Source organism: Podarcis cretensis, assembly GCF_951804945.1.
Source record: "Podarcis cretensis genome assembly, chromosome: 17".
In the NCBI taxonomy this organism is placed as follows: Eukaryota; Metazoa; Chordata; class Lepidosauria; order Squamata; family Lacertidae; genus Podarcis; species Podarcis cretensis.
This window is the reverse complement of record NC_137187.1, coordinates 27,071,085-27,088,448: the sequence shown is the minus strand read 5'-3', so window position 1 is coordinate 27,088,448 and position 17,364 is coordinate 27,071,085. Positions and strand designations below refer to the sequence as shown.

General features: G+C 44.4%; 1 protein-coding gene across 2 annotated transcripts in view; it reads left to right on the top strand.

The window, feature by feature from the left end:
• Positions 1-2,374: 2,374 nt before the first annotated feature.
• The window catches only part of BNC2 (basonuclin zinc finger protein 2), a 416,653-nt gene continuing 401,663 nt past the window's right edge, over positions 2,375-17,364 (top strand). The window contains exon 1 of one of the 2 annotated variants that reach the window (XM_079959195.1): positions 2,375-2,501. In XM_079959195.1, coding sequence (XP_079815321.1) covers positions 2,499-2,501 — 3 coding nt within the window. In that variant the 5' untranslated portion in view covers positions 2,375-2,498. The remainder of the gene's footprint in view (positions 2,502-17,364) is intronic. The other variant, XM_079959198.1, reaches the window with a different exon arrangement.

The window sequence follows — 17,364 nt, the reverse complement described above, 5'->3', positions numbered from 1 at the left end:
CTATTGGGGTGAAGGAGTGGGGCAGAAGCTGGATTGGCGAGAGGGGAGAGATGTGCTGTGGCTGCTTCGAATTGGGGCAGGCAGGGAAGAAAGTGAGGGAGAAGCTGCTTGGGTGAGGAGCAAAGTGGGAGGAAATTTGTGAGGGTTTTATTGCATTTGAAGCCTCCCAGATCAGAGCAGGACAAGAGCAGGGCTAGGATAATGTGACTAACACAATAGGCAATCTCCAGCTGGCAAATGAGCCAAGCAAAGAATTTTGATGGAAGAGAATTTTAATTGATGGAAGCATACTCCTCGGATGGAGACTAAACACCACAGTTACTTTATTTTTTAAAAAAGTCATTTTGACTCATGTGAATTCCTACTGTAGGAAATAGTGAAGGTGGCCTTTCCTTCTAGTAATGAGTACTTGCTTTTTTAAACACACACACACAATAAATGGCAAGTTCTCCATAAGGAGTGGGTGGTATTTTCGTTTCTAAGTGCAAGAACCAGCCAAATCAAGCCCCTGGAAAGTAGCTGCTTTAACAGAGCAGCCTCTATATAAGTTTAGTCAGAAGTAACTCAATGAGTTTGAGATTTGCTCTCGGGTCCCTGTCTATAGATAGGGCTTCAGCCTCAAAGTGCTCCATTCTGTCAGGTCAGTTAAGTTTTACTCTGAATAGACCCACTGAAATGAATGACTATAGAGGTCCATTAACTTCAACAGGCTTTCGCTGAGTAAAACTTCGTTATCAGTAAACGGGAGTGGACTCAAAACCGAGGGGTTTGGGTTTTCGTTTTTTTAATGGAGAGAGAAAGTGAACCATAACAGATTAACTCAAAGGGGAGACCTGAAAAAAAAAGAAAGAAAGAAAGAAAGAAAGAAAGAAAGAAAGAAAGAGTATCCCACTACTCCCCTGGTTTAGATGCCCCAGAAGTTTGCCAAGTCGTGCCAAAACTTCGTGCCCAGTAACGTCCGGCGAGGAAGAGGAGGACAGGGCGCTTGCCTGCTTGCACGCTGAGGGAAGGAGCGTGTAACTTTTTAGAAAGTAACTCAATAATAAAAAAATAGTGAAATAATGATAAGGAATAGCAATAATGCGCAACTTGGAGAAGCCCTGGTCTGTGGCGCCTTTGTACGTGTTGGGACTGAGGAGGCGAGCGAGCTAGCGAGCGCCTTTTCGCGGTGTCTCCGACGCGGGCGGGCTGCTCTCCGGGTCTCCAGAGCCGCCGCCGCCGCCTCACAGTGGCGACTCTTCGCCTCGTTAGCCCAGCAAAGCGACCAGCCCGCGCAAAAACTTACAACCCCGACGGGCTCGGCGCTGCCCAGAGTGACCCGCGCAACTTAGGCAGGGCGGTGGGCAGTTAGGAACAAATCCCCGAGGGCTGCGCTTGGGCGGTCAAAGCACAGCAGCCCGTGAGGTAAAGGGAGAAGCTGCGAAGTGGGGCCACAAGTGAGCTGAGCAAGGCGGGCGTTGCGCGCGACGGGAGAGGGAGAGAGAGGGGAAAAACTTCCCCTCAGGAGCGGCCCAAGTTTGCTCTCCTCTTCGGGGAGCAGCTCCCGCTTCTCCCGGCGGCGGCGGCGGCGGCAGCGGCGGGCTCCTCCATTTCCCCCTCCTCCTTCCCTCTCGCTCCGTCTTTCTCTCCAGCGGCGCCTGGACGCCTTGAGCTGATAAGGAAGACGAGAAGCGGAGGCAGGAGCAGCGGCTGTGGCGGCGGCGGCGGCGGGAGAGCGTGTGCCTGCTGCGCCGCTCGCTCGTGAGGAGGAACCGGCCCGGAAGGGGCGTCAAGAGCGCGCAAAGAGAGAGAAAGCGCCTCAGACAGACACACACACACACGGCGGGGAGGGCCAGGGGAGTCCCGGGCGGGCGCGCTCCTCAGAATAAAAGTTTTCCCGGGTCTCGCTTTGGGCGGCTTGCTTTCCCCTCACTTTTCCTTGACAGCTGGGCGCAGGCGGCCTCTCCTTGGGTCTCCTGGCTTTGCCCAAGGAAAGGGGGGGGGGAGAGAAAAGTGTCCCGTTTCCCCTCCCCACCTCCTCTCTGCCTTCCCCAGGACCAATAACAAGCTGCTCTGAGGTACAGTAGCGGCGGGAGGGGACGGTGAAGGAGGAGGAGGAGGGAAGCGCCTCCGCCGCCGCCGTGTTTTCAGATTGGGGACAGCCTCCCCCCTCCTTCTCCCCAACCTGTGGCAGCACCAGACTCCCATTCCTCGCCTCTTGACCCCTCAGCAAACCTTTTATTCCCCCCTTCTCTTTCCCCCCTTTCTCTCCCCCCCACCGAACATTTCTTGGGGGGGGGGGCCGGGCCTGAGAGACTTTTCCTCACGCGCGCGTGTCTGGAAATCACCTGGAGGGCTGCGGAGACTTCTTGTTGGTGTTGCTGAGGGGGAAAAGGAGGGGGGCGGAATTTGTGTGAGGGGGGAGAAGGAAGGAAGGAAGGAAGGAAAGGCCGGTGCCGCCGCCGCCGCCGCGAGGACTTCCAGAGCCAGGGGGTGCCCTTGACAAGCAGCATGCCGAAATGGTAAGAAGTTTTTTCCAACATTTCCTTTAAAGAAAAAAAAAAGTTGTGTGGTGTTTTTCTTTTTTTTTTTTGGGTGGCGGGTGCGTGTGCGTGCGCGCGCGCCTTTTGAAGCGTGCCGTAATGCAAACAGCCCCGCCTGTGAGGAAGCGTGTTTCCTCAAAAACCTTCGAAACAAACAAGCGGGGACCGAGGGGGGGGGGGCGGTCGAAGGCGGCGAAGCGCAGAGCAGGGTCCGGATTGGAAAGTTGGCCTGAAGTTGCGTCGTTTCTCTCTCTCTCTCTCTCTCTCCCCCCCCTCCCCACCATCTTCCCTTCAGGGAGGGAGGGAGGGAGGGAGAGAATGGGATGGGAGCTCTTTCCCCTTCTGCTCCTGGCATCCAAGGTGAGGGGAAAGAGCGGGAGGGGCTAAGGAATGAGACCCCCCCCCCTCTTCTCCTCTCCTCTCCTCTCCTTGCTCGAGGTGTGTGTTGGGTACGCGGCGCTGGCGAAGAGCAGCCTGCAAGGAAGGGCTGTGTGCGCCAGTGGAGAGATCGGGGGTCGCCGATCGGCGGGAGGGCGGGGGGCGTCCAAGGGAGGTGGGCTGCGAGCTCTGCGCGAGGGGGGGGGGCGGGGAGAGTGTATTCTACGATCTCCAGCGCCTCGGGCTCCCAGGCCAGAAGTGCAAAGCCGCCGGTCCCGCGCGCGACTTTTCGGTCATGTGCTTGGCAGTTTTCACCTCTGCAGGCGGCGCGGTTGGTTAGCAGAACTTGTCCCGGGCAGGAAGGCTCGTGCTGCAGGCGGGCGAGGAGAAGGCAGATCTCAGGCAGGCAGGCAGGCAGGCGGGCAGGCGCTTCGTGGAGGGCCATTATTATTATTAGCCTTCTAGGAAAGGGGTCTGCGGAGAGATTGCCAGCCGCTGCACATCGGAAGCGAAAGCAGGAAACGAAAGTGATTCAAGAAGGCAGAGGTAGAGAAAGCAAGACGTCAGGTGCTCTTAGCAAAACGCTTATCATCATCATCATCATCATCATCATTAAATCTTCACCTTCCCCCCCTTGAAGGTTTTACACAAGTTAAAATAAACCCAGGAGACCTACCTTTCTGAAGCCTTTTCCCCCCCTGGGCTGTTTTTGATGTGGACATTTTATTAAAGAACTGGCATGTTTTGAAGAGGTAGAGAGGGACACTATCTGTTTGCATTAATTTCTGCTAGCACTTTCAAAAGACCCAACCGGCTCAGCGAACGAAGAAATTCGGTGGTCTTCTAGTCTAGGGATGAGTGGGGATGGATTCTTCCCCGGGCTCGCTGCCTTGCATTTTAAGTGTACTTTAACCCCTGCGCGTTGCTGTCATAAGCCCCACTTGGGGAAAGGGATGCTCTTGCGTTCTGCGTCTGTAATTAGAATGCGTTTAGGGAAAATACTATTTCCTCGCCGCCACCCCTTCCCCGTAGAGTGGCATGTCTTGTTCCAGTGATCAAAGCCCCTCTTGGAGTGTAGGAGATGTGACTGTCAAATGAAGGCAACCCTAAAGAGGGGAGGTGGGTGGGTAAAAGTGGCGCATCATGCGCTCAGGACTGTGGTAACCGCAGCACTGACAGAAATTAAAGTGGTTTTGAAAGCAGACTGCAGTTTATGGTGCTTCTCATTTACCCTAGAGTCAAGCTGTTGTAAAATTGATGCACAAAGGACATCACGTAATAATCTAAGTAGATCCAGCATTAAAGTGTATTTTGCATTGGGGGGGGGGGGGAGATTGTGCCACTCAGTAGAAATGACTTGAAGTTCAAAAGTCCCAGCATTACAGACCTCTTCTCAAATCCTTCACACGTTTCCTGACATGGCAAATGAAATCTTACAATACAAAAGTGAGCATTTATTTTATTTTTATCACCCTTTTGTAATTTTTTTAAAATATACCATGTGTATCATTGCTTATCTTCCATGGGCAGTAATTACTTTTTTTAAAACAGTAATTAATGAGATTTTTTTTTACCATTTAGAAATGGGGATGGGGAGCGCTTGCATTTTAATAAGTTCATTCATCCAGTAATATTTAATAAGTCTGCCTGATCAGCAGATCTTCTGAAGAATATCAAGTCATTGCAAGAAAGCATAGAACATCTCTTGTCCTTAAAAATTTCAGGAAGCTTCAGCCTGAAATGTAAATAAGGGGATATGCACACTTACAGTGTCAGAAGTCCTAACTTCTGACTTGTGTGTGTTTGCATAAAAGCTTTTCCAGTTTTATGAAGTTTTTTAAAAAAAATTCTAGGGGTAATAAAATACTTTTCAGGTTGTACATTAAGGAGATTTCATTCCACCTGGCCTAGAGGCTGCCTACGTACGGTGACTGGGTATTAAGTATTATTAATTCCCAATGAGCTAAATATAATCCATGTTCTTGCACTGGTCCATATACCCAACAATAGTTTTGATGTAGCAAAGATCTATTTAGAAATGTTTTGGAAAATAGTTAACTTTAAAAATATTTATATTGCAAGAAATGTAGCAGGCACACATGTTTATTTCCACTGCTCCGAATGTTTTCCATTCTTACAAGTGTACAGAGATCAGGATCTCTCTCTGTGTGTGTCTCTTTGACACACTGGGTTATGCATTTACATGAAACAAAGCAGTAAAAAGAATGGAGCTGAGGAGCAGACTTGACTCCTGCAATGTTATGGTGCGTAAATGTGATCTGTTTGAATTTCCAAGCAAGCTTCTTCCCGCCCCCCCTTTGCCCCCCTTTCCCTTTTTTCGTTCAGTGCTTTTACATAACATTTTGTCCTAATCTTGCTTTGCTGTCAAGGATGTTTCATGGGTTGCGCAATTGCTGCAGTCCAAGAATGCCAATTTGCATTCCAGGAGTGTCATTTGATTACTTTTATCTGCAAAGCTCCAAGAGTGGCCTGGACTTCTTGTTTCATCTCGCCATGTCACTGAGTCAACGCTGTGTCGTCTTTCCCCACCACCACTGCCCAGAAATCTGCCTGATTTAGAGAAGGGAGGTGGGGGGGGGGGGTAGAGAGAGAGAGAAAAGCACTTTTCATGTTTCAGCTGTGGTCCCCCAGCTAAACTTGTCAGCGGCAGGATATGATTCACTTGGGGCCCAGAAGAGTGGCGCAGAGACAGAGGTTAGCGTTAGGCGTTTCAATAAGCTCAGGGACAGGTAGTGTGTGGCATCCCAAGAGGTTTCAAGTTAATGAAGAACAGGACTGCATAGTTCTCTACACTCTGACCTGGTGCTGTCCCCACAGTTTTCTCATTTGATCTTTCATAGCAAATTGATCTTTTTGTGTGTGTGTGTGAATTTCTTTCCTTCTTTTTATTTGGCTTCCACGTTAGTCCTTGCAAGCCAGGAATTAGCTGAGCAACTTAAGCTGGCGAATACAGCTGTTCAGGAACGACGAAACTGGACACTCAGCCCTCTTCCAAAGGCAGGGTATTCTCCTGTTGTTTCAATTTATTAAATTAAATTAATAAATCAGTCACCGACGTGGTGCAGTTATGAAGTTTGTTTGTGTCTTGGCATTTTAAAAAAATATATATATATTCTGGGTGGTATGTTCCTCACTGTATTAAATTAAATTTATATCCCTTAACACACACACACACACACACACAAAAGCATATCAGCAATGTACAGTAAAGGTTTCCTTCAGTATTTCACAGCTGAACTTGCTTGTTAGAAATGATTTGCTGATCTATAATGAGCCTTTTATAGTTCTAGTAAGACATGCTAAATATCAATTGCGCATGCCAGATACATTATTTATAGCCTGCTAAATAATTGTAATTCCATTGTATCCAGTACTCAGATACATAGGGGATTAAACAAGGGAAAAAAGTCATTACACATACTCTGTGTAAATATTATTTTAGTGAAAACAGAGTGAGAAAATTACTATTGGCATTTCCAGTCTTCTGTTAAAAGAAAAGGGGGAGAAAGGGAAACACTTTGAGCCATCAAATGATTCCTAATATGTGAGTTATTCATATGTTCTCTGTTTTTCTTACATGTACATCCTGGTCCTCAACACATTTATTTGCAAGCGTATGTTCTGCTTTTTATATCAGTTGAACTTATTTCCAAGTTAAGTTAGCGTTAGCATAGCAGCCTTAATTCTTGAAAAGTAGACAATCATTTCCTACAAAATGTACAAGAATTGCACCATCTAAGGTTTCAAGGTACAAGGTTTCTAAGTCAAGTGTGAATTGAAAATGTTTAGGCGAGAGTTCTTTTTTTAATGGACAATAAGTAATATTTACCTTTTATGTGCTATACCAGATGTTCCCATTTATCCCCCACATCTCTTTAAGCTTTGGCACTGAAAAAGTTGCTGAGTTAAAATCAAGAACACTTAGCTTCTATCTAGGGGAAGCTGTGCCTCATTTCTTTCTCCCCCTCTGTGCGTGTTTATAAAATAATATCTGAAATATCTGTAGAAGATTATTGGTTAAAGTCCTTTGTGGAGAACTAGAAGAAGCAGAATCCTGATTTAGTTGTAAGTGCCTCGAGTCTAAGTACTGTATTTCTCCTGATGAATCAAATGTTCACAACAGCTCCTGTTTTCTGGATGACTGTATGGTGTGTGTGTGTACACACGTATAATGTCTCTGTATATGCAAAATATTGATTTCAGTGACAGCATGTGGTTTTGATTTTCAGAGGAGTTCCTCCCCTTAACTTCCCCAGTCAAGTCCTTTTCACTCATATAGTACATACCCAGGCACCTTTGAAACTTACTATGTACGGGAGAAGTTTGATATCTTAAAAATAGGCTTACAACGCAGTGCTTTTCCTGTCTCCTCAAAAGTAGCTCCCATTACCTTTAATAGGGCTTACTGCAAGGCAGTGTTCCAGTTTCCCATTGTTCTAGGTGCATTTTTGTGACAGGGAATTTCATTAGCGTGAGCAGTTTCCAAGCTCTGGGCGCAGTCCTGTGCCTAAGATTTCAGATTAAACCTGCAGAGTGGACCTTTTTCTGCCTCCCCACTTCCAGCTGCTCTGTGAAGACTGGAGAAAAGACCCTCCTAAGAACATTAGGGTGGTGGGCAGGGGAAGGACTAGACCATGTGAAAAATGAACATAATATTTTAGCTGCAGTTCATTCATTTTCAGCACTGTATTCTTGTTATAAGAAAGCACGCCTAGACATTCCATTGATGCACCCATAACCTAGGTTTAAGCTACCATTTAGCTCCTAGCTTTCATATCTCAGTTTCTAACAGTGCTCCCAGGTTAGTGTGTATAAGAGTGAAGCTTGAAATAACTAATTACCATTCTTGAAATCAGTATTGCTGAAATCAAAGTAATGTCCTTTTCTTAAGTAATTTCTGTGGTAATACCATTGTTATGTAAACATCTAGAGTAGGTATAGATGAAGAAGTAACAGGCACCCTTTGGTATTATTGTTACTTAGTCCATTTTAGATAAATATGCCGCAATCCAGCAAAAGCTGGTCATGACAAGGGCTGTGAACAAAGTGATGTTTACTCCAGCTCCAATGTGCTTCCACTGCTGGTGTTTGAAGCCAAATACATATGATGTTCCAGATTCACATGATGTTGTCCACAGTTCATATGAATTCTGTAGGTTATCGAGAAATGCTGCTGTTTGATGTGTTTCCCCTTTGATGCTTTAGCTGAGATTCTTGCGATTGCAGAGGGTTGGACTAGATGGCCCTTGGAGCCCCCTCCAAATCTACAGTTCTATGATTCTATGAAAACAGCTTCCATCTGATTTGACATATGAGTTCAGTGATTTGTGTGCACATCTGAGACAGTCGATGCACCTGAACAGATGACAGCTTCATGGAATAGGAGGATATTTTGGGGTGGTGGTTGCAGGCATGAGGAGACAATTAGGTAATGTTGCATTGGGTGAAGACATCTCTCCCCGCCCCCTTTTGTGCATGTAGCAATGTAGAAATGCAACTTGGAATGCAGCTGGGATAAAGGACATCACTGATTTTTCACCACTAATGTGTACATAAGTCCCATTGAAAGCCATGGAGTGGGACTAGTCAAGCCTAAACCAACTAAGTCTGGAAATGTATCTGTGGACTTGTAGAGTATACAGTTATTTGCAAGTCCACAGATACATTTCCAGACTTAGTTGCAACGGGCTTTTTATTGTTTGGTGCTGGGCTCACAATGTTGCAAAAACACACAGTTGCATATAAAGATGTTACATTAATTACAAAGTTACATGTATACCAATTTAGTTTACTTCCTCTAAGCCTGTGGGTCCAAACAAACTCTCAGCTCACCCACAAATGTCTCACATAAGAAGAGATCCTGGAAACAGCGGACATCACTCTAGACTTGCTTCTTATGGGCAGGTAGATGGTCATTTCTCAGACTGCCCACAGCTAGGTCGCATTAAAGTTGCACCCTCCAAACCCAGTTCCAGGTACAGCAGGTTTGTTGGGTTCCTCAGGGGGTCCAGAGGATGGAGAAAGGGCTCCTCTCCCCTCACAGCTCTTTCTTCACCTTCTGTCCCCTCTCTTCCTCCTCTCGCTGCTTATGATTATCTTTATCTTAAAGATACTGTACATATATTATTGTGTGTTGCAAAATGGAGGAGCAGAAGGCATGGGAATGTGGGTGAAGATGACAGCAGGGTCTGCAGGAGATGGTGGCTTCATAATTGGGTGAAAGGTGACAAGGGAGCTTAGCAATTGCAATGTGTGAGGGAATATGCAAGAGGTTGTCATGGGGGTGGTTTGTGTGCAAAGGGGAGCATGCAGTATAGATAGCTATTTAATGGAGTGAACTGCACTCAGTCTTATATATACCATTTACCTGCAGTCTGAAGTACAGACACTGCCCGCGTAGATCCTTCAGTAAACATGCAGCTGTTGCTCCGGCAAGCACACTTGTGTGTATGGGGCAGTTTCATTGATGCAAAGCTCAGCTGGCACTTCCATTGCAGGGAAGTCCCATGTATATAAAAAATGGGCACAGAGCTCTAGCCTAGGAAGTGTCTTTCACTGTTTTAAATATGAAGTACTGTGATACATGTACACTTAAAGTTAGTGCATCGTAAAAAAACACACTAAGGGTATGATTGAGACTGTGGGTTTAAGTGAACTCAGTCATGTTTAAATAGGAGAAAGTCCACTGAAAAATATAGGATTAACCTAAAGCAAATGTCTTTAGAATCAGGGTGTTAAAGCTTAAAAAAAATACTGTACTGTTCATCCTCTGCATGCTCACTCAGAAATGTTTCTTAGATTTCAATGGGGCTTACCCCATTGAATATGAGCTCAGCACTTATGGTAGCTAAGATTAAGGCTTCCCGAACCTGGCGGGGCTTCTGAATAAACAGGTAGAAGACTGGGTTGCACAAATGCAGTCTTGCATGCACTAAATATTATTGGAGTAAACCTTACTGAAGTCATTGAAACATACTTCTGAGTAAAGATGCTTAAGGTTATGTCAAACACAATATTGTGATCAGGTTACTTTCTGTTCTGGGGAGATGCATCTCCCACCCCACCTCCTCCTTTAGCTCACTCTTGACTGCTGTTCTTTAATAGGTATGTGTTTGTTTAAAATATTTTCTCATTGTGCCTAACAGCTTTATTTGTCCTTCTACCCTTGCCTTCATTTGGAGGGGGAAAAAACCTATGGCATTTTGGTATGTTTTGTGAACATAATTATCACATCAGCAAACGAGTAGGAGATATCAAGTACCCAAATGTGCTGGAAAAAAATGTTGTCATTGTCTCAAGTCAAAAGGTGACTTAAAGAGTTGTAAAACCTTGTTGTTTTTTCAGCTACATCTTTCAACCCTTTGCCTTTTCAGATACTGCACATTCATGCTAATGAAGTTGATAGCTCTAGGAAGAAGAAATGCAGGCAAAGTGATGCGTGGATTATGAATGACTCTGGTTCTTAAAGAAATACATATGCAGCATTAACACCCATTTCCACTATCGGTTGGGATTCCTCTGAAAGGCAGCTGTAATTGCCAGGCAGGCCTCATTGTCCTTAAAAGTTGTGATTCATGTGTCTTTTTAATAGCTGCTTTTTAATGTTCTGTACAAAGATGTAGCAGCACACAGAAAACATTTTTCCCTCTTTGTGACCTTACATTTGCCGAAGTGCCCCATGCTGGAATTCCTTTTCAGGGTCTTTTTTCCTTCCAGAGCCAGACATGTACCCAGACACAAAAGCCTCTGTGTATAGCAAGCTGTTTTAAATATTGTGACTTGCTGATGTGCTGTCCTTTCTCTGCTTGAGCCAAAGATCTCTGCTCAGTGTCTGTAGATTACCAAGCCCCTTCTTCATTGTACCTCTTGTCAGCTATTCCTATTCATTTAACCTTTCATTAGTGTCTGTGCAGCTTCACTGTCTGGAAAAGGCAAGCCAGAACCCAAAGGCCCACTGTCACAGTTATTAGATTTCTCGGTTACATCCCAGCAACCATAATGGACTGAGAGTCAACACTATTGTCATGCGTGCTGCTGTCCTGGGGTGCAGGCTCTTCTGTGCATGTCAAGGACATGTGCCACATGTTGATAATGCACCCCAGAGATAAATGCGCAACATGAGGGATAGACTAAGGCTGGCAGTAATGAGCTTTGTGGGAGTTAGTGTGAAGACAAACAGTTGCGGAGGAATTTTGCTTAAGGAGCCAAAGGAGAGGGAGTCGAATTAAGTGTTGCCAGGGTTGCCTGTGAGGTACTTGTCAATCATGCTACTTTCATTTTGGGTTTCTGTTACAAGAACAATAAATAAATAAAAATTAAATGCTATCTGTAACTGGTGAAAATATTGACTTTTTTAAAAAAGAAAAAGAGAAGAGAAACCTAGCTAAGATGGAATATATTTCTTGTAATCCTCTAAAAGATACCTTGTCAAGGATCAGAACGGCAAACTGTATTAAAAACATTGACAGCACCGTTGATATGATCAGCTCTAAGCAATGAAATCCAGTATTGCTCTTTGGAAATTACTAAGCATTATAATACATTTTGCTGGTTCTGAACATTTGTAATTTTTTTGCTGTAAAGGTTAAAGTGGCTCAGAGTGATGTGGGGCAAGTCAAGTCACATACCTAAGCAAAGAACCAAATAAGTTATACAGTGGTACCTCGGGTTAAGTACCTAATTCGTTGTGGAGGTCCGTTCTTAACCTGAAACTGTTCTTAACCTGAAACACCACTTTAGCTAATGGGGCCTCCTGCTGCCGCACAATTTCTGTTCTTATCCTGAAGCAAAGTTCTTAACCCAAGGCAATATTTCTGGGTTAGCAGAGTCTGTAACCTGAAGCGTATGTAACCTGAAGCGTATGTAACCCGAGGTACCACTGTACAACATTTATCCTGTTGTGCTTTCATTTCTGTTACCCTGTCTCCAGTCATATCCCCAGTTAAAAGGTAAAAGGTAAAGGTACCCCTTGCCCGTACGGGCCAGTCTTGACAGACTCTGGGGTTGTGCGCCCATCTCACTTAAGAGGCCAGGGGCCAGCGCTGTCCGGAGACACTTCCGGGTCACGTGGCCAGCGTGACATCGCTGCTCTGGCGAGCCAGAGCCGCACACGGAAACGCCGTTTACCTTCCCGCTGGTAAGCGGTCCCTATTTATCTACTTGCACCCAGAGGTGCTTTCGAACTGCTAGGTTGGCAGGCGCTGGGACCGAGCAGCGGGAGCGCACCCCGCCGCAGGGATTCGAACCGCCGACCTTTCGATCGGCAAGCCCTAGGCGCTGAGGCTTTAACCCACAGCGCCACCTGCGTCCCTATCCCCAGTTATCTATATGCAAAAGAGGCTGTGCTTTATCAGAAGATGGGATCACTTTAATTTTATTGTCATAGTTTCCTAATTCCCCTTTAACGCCTACTATCACATTGGCCAACACCAGAATTCATGTGGAAATGAACACATATTGTGGCAGTGAATTCCATAAGCTAATTATGCCTTGTGTGTCTTGAATCTTCTACTGCTAATTAATTTAACTGGCTGATCCCAAGTGATGATTTTATGGGACAGTGGGAAAATCAGTCTACTTTCACTGCATGATTTATGATTTTATAAGGTTTTCTTGTGTGTCTTCCCCAATCTGTTTAGGCATGTTGTACTTTGACATGATAGAAGTCTACTGTCCAATCTTAGTACTTCTAGCTCTGTTTTCTCCATGTCCTTATTCCTTATTGTGGTTTTGCTGAAGGACAATCAGATATCAAAACCCTTTCTAGATAGGAAGTTGTTCAAGGCCTACTGAAAGTACAGTTGTCAGGAAAACAACTCTGTTTATGTTGAATAGATTCAATATAAAGTGACTATTAATAGAAAACATACATTTTGAGAGTAATTGGGGGTGGGGGTGGGACTCAAGACGTTTGTAATAGGAGCTTGAAATGCCATGGAATTGCTAAAGGGTTAGAATGATAGAGGAGGAAGTTTGGGTGAGGATGGACCCAATTCCACAGATGAAATTGTCAGAGGTGCAAATCTGCCAATCAAACACTAGACTAAGCTAGTCTTGCTTTTAGACATGTCATGTATCTTAAAAGAAGTACTGCTTGAACTCTCTAGAGAAAGGGGACATTGCTTCAAGTGTCTGTGTACTAGGCTAAGCTGCTGCAGTGTCCTCAATTCTACATGGGGCTGTTTTTGAAGTTGACTCAGAAACTTTAGCTGGTACAGCATATATTTGTTGAGTGAGTATTTGTTTAGACTAGCTGGTCAGATCCTAACACCAACAGTGTTCAGTTGAACTGGTTGCTAGTGTTTCTCAGCCCAGTTGAAGGTTCTGGTTTCCACCTCTTAAGTCCTAAATAGTACAGGGCCAGATTTTTTGAGGAACACTCTTCATCCATACAAACCTGCTTGTGCCAAGATCAGTGTTTGAGACATTGTTTGTTAGCCTGCTGTAAAGATATGAGACTGGTAAGCATTAGAGAGAGGACCTTTTCACTGGTGGCCCCTAGTTTGTGGAACAAGGCGTGTGTCTCTAGCTCTAGCATTGTTAATCGTTGAAAAGGACTTGAAGGCATTTGGTTTCATGTTTTAAAGCCAGGCTGTTCATTGTTCTAACATGTTGATTAATCTGCAGTCATTGCTTGTTGGCATTACATTACTGTATTGAATTGTGCTTTAAGTTTTGTCTACTGCCCAGAGATGGCATTGTCTTTTAACCTTGCAACAATAATTTAAATAAATGTTCATCATCTTCCATATTACTCTGAAAAATGAAAACTTTTATTTGAAAGTTCGGTACAGCTTCAGAGACAGTGTAGATCTTTGTGACGTCACAAGCGGGAGGAGCCAATCGGTGTCAAGTACAACAGGATAGAGCTTCAGATTTTTAGAAACAGCTTTTCAGAGCTCCACCATGGAGAGGAACATTTGATCCATTGCTCTAAATATGCTTATTTGCCCTTTGATGTCAGTGCTTTGCCTATCATGTGATATTAAAAATTTCCTACAACAACCAGATCTTGATAATATCAGAAAGAAGCTATCAGGTAGCCTGCATGGGCACATTGATGTGACCCAGGCTCTTAATCTTTTTAGCATTAAGTTCTAGGAGTTGCATACCAAGCACAATATGAAATAGTTCTGTGACGGTTGCTGATATTTCTTCATGCTCAAGGCGGATGGAGGAAGAACACAATTGGCCATTTTGTGATGTAAATAGAGTTTCTTAGCAAGATGTATCCACCAATAGATATGGATGGCTAGAATAAAGTTAACAATTTTTAAGTTTCATTCTTCTTGTTACACTGTGCTATTTCAGTTAGTATAAATGCATTGTTGAGCTGCTTTGTTTTCCTTCTTGTGAAAGAAGGCAAAGCACAGCAAACAAATGATTTACGCTTTAGAAAGCAAAAAGTCAAATTGACAAGCAGAACACAATTGGCCTAGGCAGAGTCTATTTGGTAGCTACGCACAAAGGAAGATTTGCTTCATTTTTGTTGTTTGTGTTTTTAGTTTTACTTTTAGTTATTCATGTACAAAAATGAAAACTACATCTGTTGCAGAAATTAGTAAATAGCAATTGTTCAGAAATTTCCTAGGCTGCCACATTATAAAAAACACTAATGGTAAAACTGAATGTTTAAAGAACAAGACAAAACAAATCAGAACAAACCTAACAACATTGCCCTGGTTTTTCCTTCATGCTAAACCAAACCGTAGCTTAGTGTGGGCTCCTGGAGAAGATACAGCAGCCTCTTTCTTCCCCCCTGGTTGTTCTGTTGCTGCGCTGAGCCAAGCCATATTTCTGCTTGGGTGTCATTCAAATCCAGGCTCCGGGTTTAGCTCCCCTGAGCAAACCTCATCCTTTGGTAGGATCAAATCTTGTTTACGGCTCATGGTTAGTCTGGAGAGAGCTTAAATCAGAGTCCTGTGTTCAAATGACACACTAAGCCAAGGCACAACACCAAATAATCATCATCATCATCATCATCATCATCATCATCAATTAATTAATTATACCCCGCCCATCTGGCTGGGTTTCCCTGGTGATTCCCCAGAATAGCCAAGGAGGAGCAAAGTGATCACAGTCTTGACCTCTGGAGCCCGTACACTTGTGTGCTCATGCTAAGCTGTCGTTTGGCTTAGTGTGACACGCAAACTCATTGTGTGGAGCATCTTATCATTAGATTGATAGGAACTTTGATGAATTCAGATACTGCTTTCTGGTTCTGAGTTCAAAGATGAAAATGGCAGCTGGGAACCAGTTTTGTTTAATGTGTATTTATTTGATGTTTTCATGAATGACATAGCATAGAGAAATTGTTTGTTTTTAGTGCAGCCTTACCACACCTCTTTTTAAAAGTACACACATCTTGAAATTTAATTAAATAAATAAGTGGCAGTGCAACTAATATGGAGGGCTTCTTTTGTGCCAGTGTTGAATTAAGGACAATGCTTGGTTTCTTGGGAGTTCACAATATCTTTTTCATGTTAATAAAAGCCTGTTCTTACTGTTTGTCTAATAATTACTTTTGTACCTTTGATAGACTATTGGCTTAACCATGCTGAATTTGAAATACATTGCACCAGTTGTGCTGCTTAGCATTAAATTTGTGTTGCATGTATAGATTTTTTTAAAAGCCGCTTTGTACATTCAGAGGATAATGAACTGGTTTAAATAAACGTTTATGAGAATGCAAAAAGTTCCCTTATCCAAAACATCAGTAATAATTTGGCAGGAGTGTGAAGAACAGGATGACACAACTTCTGAAGCCAAGTGTGGACTGCATGAGTAGTGTAGTTTCATGTCTCCCCTCATTACTGTTCTGTCCCATGAATACTGATGTGTAAAATCTCCCACAGGGTCCTGCACATGATAAGGATATCTCCAGAGACTTGAGAAGGGATTGATATGGAAAAGGTGAGGGACGCGCGCTATGTTGCCCCTTTCCCCTAGTGGGGCTGTAACTCATTCCAGCTTCCCAGTGCCCCCCATAAAGTGAGTTCCTGGAGGCTAGTGCTACAAGCTTGTGTCATGCCAGGGGTCAGCAACCTAAGGCCCATGGGCCGGAAGCGACCTGCGGAGGTTGTTTGACCAGCCCACAAGCTGCCCCTGAACTGAGCTGCCCACTCGGCGCTCTGCTAAACCAGCACAGGGACTCACTTCTATGGCATTGGAAATTGCGTCTGATGCCAAAAATCACAGGCGTGCGCACAATTCAGCCCATGGAGGGATCTCCATGGGACTGATCTGGCCCAAGCAAGATAAACCTTGCTGACCCCTGATCTATGCCTACTCTTGTTGCATTCAGCATCACACACTGACTGCTTGGTAAAAAGATTCCTTTCTGAGACGGGTTTTGAGCCTTGCCCCAGGAGGGCTGTGTGTGCTCTCTGCAAGCTTCCTGCTTCCAAAACGGTGTTTGTGAGGAGCACAGGGAGATTTGAACCCCTAGCATGGAGAGGTGCCTCTCGACTGCTAGTACCAAGCTGTTGCTTCCTGTGCCACTGTGCCATTGTTGTGATGCAGAGCACTGGGGGCAGGTCCCCACTGTTATGAGTTATTTGTGTGTTGATAGCATGAGGGCATTGCCACTGGCACAATTCTGGATTAGCAGGTAGTGGTGGTTCAAGGAGTGCTGTGTGACGCTGCCCTATTCATGCTATGTGGGGGTTTTGCATGTGCTGTGTCTTCCTCTCCTCTCAGGCTGATCAGGTACAAGATACAATGCACATTCTGCTACTGCAGCGGAGCCATATCTCCCTACCCTTGTGTAAGCAGAGTATAGGATGACTCCGTTAGTAGTGTTTTATTGTGCCTGTGAGTTTGCAGTAACTAAATGTCAAGTAATTTAGTTTGGTTTTTTGTTTGGTTTTTAAGTGGCACACAGATAATAAAACACCACTTTTGCTTTTGTCAAGGAGAGAAGGGAAGAAGGGACCCAGAGCATACCCAATAATTCTGCTGGGCCTTAGCTACAATATATTTTCTTTTTCTTCTGAGGCCAAGTTATTTATGCCAGAAATGTTTTGGCTAAAAGTCCGGCCTTAAACTGAGGACAAAGTACAACACTTTGCTGAAACAATGTGTTTGAAAGTAAGCACACAACCACTGGGGAAACCAAATATTATGCTGGCTCCCTTCCTAACCTAGGGACAACTTCTTGGTAACTTGATCTCAAGGGTAGTAAATAAGCTAGTGCAACACTGAACTTTCCTTTTGCTTTTTGAGAAATGTGATGGACATCTTGCTTCCACATTCCCCGTTGTACTTAGTGTCTCTTCTGAGCATTCTCGCGCAGCATTGAGTGTTCTTGGCACTGTTGAATATTTAATATGTCATTTCATTCTGATACAAGTAAACCCCTTTAGACGTCTTTGCAATCAAGGCTATTATTGTAAATGTGAACTCTGTAAATAGACAGGAGTAATCGCAAAAGCAGCAGCATCTA